Source organism: Calypte anna, chromosome 26 (genome assembly GCF_003957555.1).
Source record: "Calypte anna isolate BGI_N300 chromosome 26, bCalAnn1_v1.p, whole genome shotgun sequence".
In the NCBI taxonomy this organism is placed as follows: domain Eukaryota; kingdom Metazoa; phylum Chordata; class Aves; order Apodiformes; family Trochilidae; genus Calypte; species Calypte anna.
Window position 1 is genome coordinate 4,755,357 of NC_044271.1, and position 4,575 is coordinate 4,759,931.

At 58.1% G+C, this 4,575-nt stretch overlaps 1 protein-coding gene across 1 annotated transcript; it reads left to right on the top strand.

Moving 5' to 3' along the window:
• The first annotated feature begins 1,299 nt into the window (after positions 1-1,299).
• On the top strand, positions 1,300-4,241 carry LOC115599712 (pleckstrin homology domain-containing family A member 7-like). The gene is made up of 4 exons (XM_030465472.1): positions 1,300-1,503; positions 1,845-1,921; positions 2,528-2,585; positions 3,712-4,241. The coding sequence occupies exons 1-4, from the start codon at positions 1,421-1,423 to the stop codon at positions 3,719-3,721; spliced, it is 228 nt and encodes a 75-aa protein (XP_030321332.1). The 5' UTR covers positions 1,300-1,420; the 3' UTR covers positions 3,722-4,241.
• Positions 4,242-4,575: the final 334 nt, after the last annotated feature.

Sequence of the window (4,575 nt, forward strand, 5' to 3'; positions counted from 1 at the left end):
TCTTGGGGCATCAAAGCCCCGGGAGTTGCCGCGGTCGGGCAGTGATTGCCGCTGAGATGGCTTCACAGATGGGGAGGCGATAAGGGTGGCAACTCCCCAGCGGGACCGTAATCTCACTGGGGCGGGCAGGCTCCGTGGAACGCTATCCCCTTCCAGACCAACCCAGGCAAAAAGCTCAATCTTGAAGGAAAAAAAACCAAACCAAACAAACAAAACCCCCCAACCAAACCAAACCAAACAAAACAACAACAACAAAAAAAACACCACCCCAAAACAAACAAACAAAAAACAAACAAACAAACAAAACTTCAGCCTGGTGAGCCGTGCTCTGAGCCCCCCATGAGGATATGAGTTTGCGGGATCCCACTACACTCTCATCTCTGCAGCCCTCAGCTCACAGCTATGGCATGAGCTGGGCACAAAGTTTGCAGCCAAGCATAGCATTCCCCCCCCCCCTAAAAAAAATGAAGCTCCCTGGCAACTGATCGCCAGGATTGTGGTATTGCTCCCTGCTTCACCAGGGTCCCATGGGGTGCTCTCCTTGGGACTAACCAGACGTGTTTTTCTTACCCAGTGGTTCAAAGCACTGTAGGAAGAACCTTCCTGACGCTTCTGGTGAACTGGTTTCCCCAAATCCTACCAGGGAACTGCTTTGGTGTGGGGACTGCGCTTCAGCTCAGCAGGGCAAGCCCCTTCCTCCCTGATTTGGGGACTTGCTCCTTCCTTTCCACCTCTCAGACCTCTCCTGGTCCAGCATCTTTTCCCTTGTGTCATGAGAAGCTTCTCAAAGGTGCTGCTGAGACATGAGGGCAATCACCTCCTTCACCATCACCCAGTCCGGGTGCCTCCCAGACCCCACCTTTCCCCTTAGAAGACGTTTAATTGACGGCTAAGAACAAGAAGAGAGAAAATACCCACTGGGCAGCTCCGAAAGCGCTGCAGATAATCATCTGAGTGCCCTACATTCTGCTTCGGCTTGGCTGCGAGATCAGACGGGGGAGAAGAATTTGACATTGTTGAAAACGAACAGGAGAGGGAAGTAACAACTCCATAATTACTCACCTTGAGTTAATTGCCGGTAATTACACTGAGTAGGCAGTGGAGGAAGCTGTGACGGGCTAGCCCCGAAGTGTCATTAGGAGAGCCCTGCTGCCGTGCTGGGAGGATGCCCTCTGAACCCAGGCTGGCAGGCGGGGTGGCAATCCGGCTCCGAGGGGGTTAACTTGATGGGTTTGGTTGGGGACTTTTTTTTTTTTTATCCCTCCCTCCTTGGTTATTTGCAGCAAACAAAGTCCGGGTGGAAGGTCTGAGCTCAGCAAGTGGTTGCTCCTGGGGGAACCGGGAGGTGCTTGGCACTTCCCGAGCCGAGCGCCGGGGCTGCTCTGCTCCCAAGCCCCCCTCCCTCCCCCCTGCCACCCCCATGGCGGATGACATCGACTGGCTGGACCTGCCGGGCAGGTGGACCTACGGCGTCTGCGGGGACGGCCGCATCTTCTTCATCAAGTACGGTCCTGCCTGGCTGCTGCCGGAATTGGGGTTAAACTGGGGCCAGGGGGGGCTTATTTAGGGCTGGAGGGGGGGGGGCTTAGCTGGGGCTCGGAGCAAGGGGTGCTGCAAGCTGCGTCCGGCTGTTTTCCCATTGCACACGGTCAGCTCTCCTTTCCCCTCACTTACCTCTCCCCAGGGCTAACCCCCACCCCAGCCTGATGGATGCTGTTGCCTTTTTTCCCCTAAAATCCCACCCGTCCACTTCAGCTGGAAAAGCCACCCGTCTCACAAAGACCCTTCCCCAGTGATGGGCCCCACTGTTGGTGCTGACAGACCCACTCCTTGTCTTTTTGCAGTGATGAGACCAAGACTACAAGCTGGGTGCACCCTGGCACAGGCTACTCCATCCAGAGTGGACACTTCTCCTGTGTTGGTAAGGGATGGATCCTGGGTCTCAGTGTTTGCTCTCTGCCCTTCCTGGACACTGCTCAGAATCTGAAGGTGTGGAGGCAGTGAAATGCTCTAGAAATGCAATGGAGACCCCAAGAAACTGAGCCAGCAGGAGCTGTCTTGCAGATGGGGAGGTTTGGGGGTCTCTGAGCGAGGCAGTGCTGCATCTCTGGGGCACAGGGTTTCTAGCTGGAGAGATGTTCTTGGGGGGCTTTTAAGTGTTGCCTTCTACAGAGTGTCCCTGTGGTCTCTGAGACTTGTCACCAACGGGGAAAATACCCAAACCGCTTTACAAACACATTTTGAGCATGTCAAAGCTGACCACGGGTGTCACAACCATCCCGTGGCTCTGTGCCCACGTCCTCCTACCCTTCTCTAGTGCTGCCACCTGCAAAGGGTGTCCGCAGTCTCCTCTGAGTGGGATGAAGTGGAGCCTCGGTGTGACACTGAGCACTGCTCACCATCCAGCAGTGGATCCTCTGGGCTGCTCCAATGCAACACCCCAGCCCACAGCAGAGCCCGGGTGGGGGAGGGCAGGGGCTGTGTGGGGTGAGGGAAGGTGACCATCTCTTCTGCCCTGTCCTTCCAGGGCTGCCCCGAGGCTGGGAGGTGGACACCACGCTACACGGGGGCTTCTACTTCATCAAGTAAGTGATGAAGGGACAGTGGAGAAGCTTCTGCTTCCTGCCTGCAGGTGCCATGGCACCCTGGGAGGAAGCTGCTCCCTGGGCTTGGCTCTGCTACCAAAATCCTTGCAAGTGCAGCAGAGGACTGGGGCAGTTAAAGTGGAGTTTGGGAGTCTACGGAGTGCACCAGGTGCTAGAGGATGGGGCCAGGGTCCATGGGTGTGTTGGGTTTGGGTGGGTAGGTGCCTGTGCCCCTGCTGTGGCTCACCCCACGCTGCTGCAGATGTGGCTGTGATAGTCCCACGGTCCCAGCAGCTGGACAAACTCTGAGGTCCTGCTGGCAAGGGAGAAAGGAGCATGTTGGGTTTGGTGAGATGTGCGTGGGACAGTGTCCCAGAGGCTGCTTGGATGCTACAATGAGGGAGCCCTGCCAAGGGTGATCCTTAGGGGGCTAAAGCTGCTGACAACACAGCACAGCCAGGCCAGGCTGGAGTCCCCTGTCCCTGCCTGGGCATGATGGTCCCGGTTAGCAGGACCCAGACCCAGCTCTGGGTAACGTCTTGCACCTAGATCCTGCAATCGCTGGGACAGGCAAATCCCGCCCTGTCCCAGCACGGAAGGAAAATCCTGTGCCAAGTTGCAGTTTCCGATGCAAATGTCTCTTCTGAGGACTCCAGGAGCTCCAGGGTGATGTGGGTGAGCCAGCCAACCCCCAGCCCTGCCTCATCCCTCCGGGAAAAATCCCTCGGAGCCCAGCTGGGGACTTTCTCCAGCGCCCTGCAGCACCCAGACCCGGTGGGAAGGGAGCTCAGGGGTGCAGAGGGTCCCCGGGGCACACAGCACAGACCTGGCTGTGCTAGGTTGGGGTGTCTGCAGCAGGAGCATAACTCGGTGAGGATCTGTCCGCAGGCGTTGTTCCAGGAGCCCCGGTTCATCCCTGCGGGTTGTTTCCCATTGCTTTTTGCCCCCTCCCTGCCTCCATCCCAGGAAGGGGGACCCTGGCGGGGTGATGCTGGTGTCTAGACAAGGAGAGCTGCAGGCTGCCACCGCCGCCACCTCGCTCCCGGTCCTGCTGGGTGTTCCAGACGGGATCTTTGAGCCCGTCCCTATTATCTGGCGTGTTAAGGAGGTTTCTCTGTGTTCTCAGACGGCAGTAAACCCGGCGAAAGCAAAGATCTCAAGGTGCGCTGAGGGCTGGAGCGAAGCACCGGGATTATCCGGTCTAATCCGTGGTAGCAGAGCCAAGGTGTCCTTGAACCAGCCCCGTCTTTGAGTCGTGCAGTCACCAGCATCGCCGAGAGTGGGGCTGGCTGTGTGACAAACCTCCCCGGGTGGGTTGGAGCTGCCTGTCCGCATCCTGCTCCACGGAGGGGACCGTCACCCTCGGGAGCTACTGTGTCCTCAGTGCGTTGCCTGTGAATCCTTGCCCGGGGGGAATGGGCTGGAGGTGTGGGGGGCTGCGATCGGGGGGCTGCTTCCCCCCGAGTCCTCTGTGCTGTGGGCTGCTTCTGCCTTTGTGACAGCAAACACAAGGTGGCATTGAGGCTGGCACCGCCGTGCATACCCCGCACGTTGCTGCACACGTGTGTGCACAGCTGCAGAGGAGGGAAACGCTGCCTCTGCGATGCTGAGCACTTTCTGCCAGCCCATGGGGTAGCACTGCTAATAAAAGGGCTCTTTTCCCCTAAAAAAAACCCCAAGCAAACCTCCTGCTTCCAGCTCCCTGGAAAGTAAGAAGTGGGATGGGAGCCCACGGGGCAGCCCCCTGCACCTCTTGTCTGTGCAAGGAGATAGGGAACAACCTGCACCCAACCCGGCTGGGGTGTATAGTGTGTGAGTGCTCAGGCTGGGGTGTGCCCCCAGAGCAGCGCAGTCCCTCGACTTTCTTCCTGGGCTGTTTCTCGGGGCACTTCTGGGCAGCAGGAGGGTAGAGCTACCCCAGCGGGTCCCGGTTGCCTGCTGAACAGGGGACAGTGGCTTTGGAGAAGGGGACAACTTGCAGGCACAGGGT

What these genes read in the sequence shown, in the direction of transcription:
- LOC115599712 (XM_030465472.1), top strand. Translation starts at nt 1,421, where the DNA reads ATGGCGGATGACATCGACTGGCTGGACCTGCCGGGCAGGTGGACCTAC. An exon ending in GGCCGCATCTTCTTCATCAA is followed by an intron (nt 1,504 to 1,844) that starts GTACGGTCCTGC and finishes GTCTTTTTGCAG; the next exon opens with TGATGAGACCAAGACTACAA. An exon ending in TGGACACTTCTCCTGTGTTG is followed by an intron (nt 1,922 to 2,527) that starts GTAAGGGATGGA and finishes CTGTCCTTCCAG; the next exon opens with GGCTGCCCCGAGGCTGGGAG.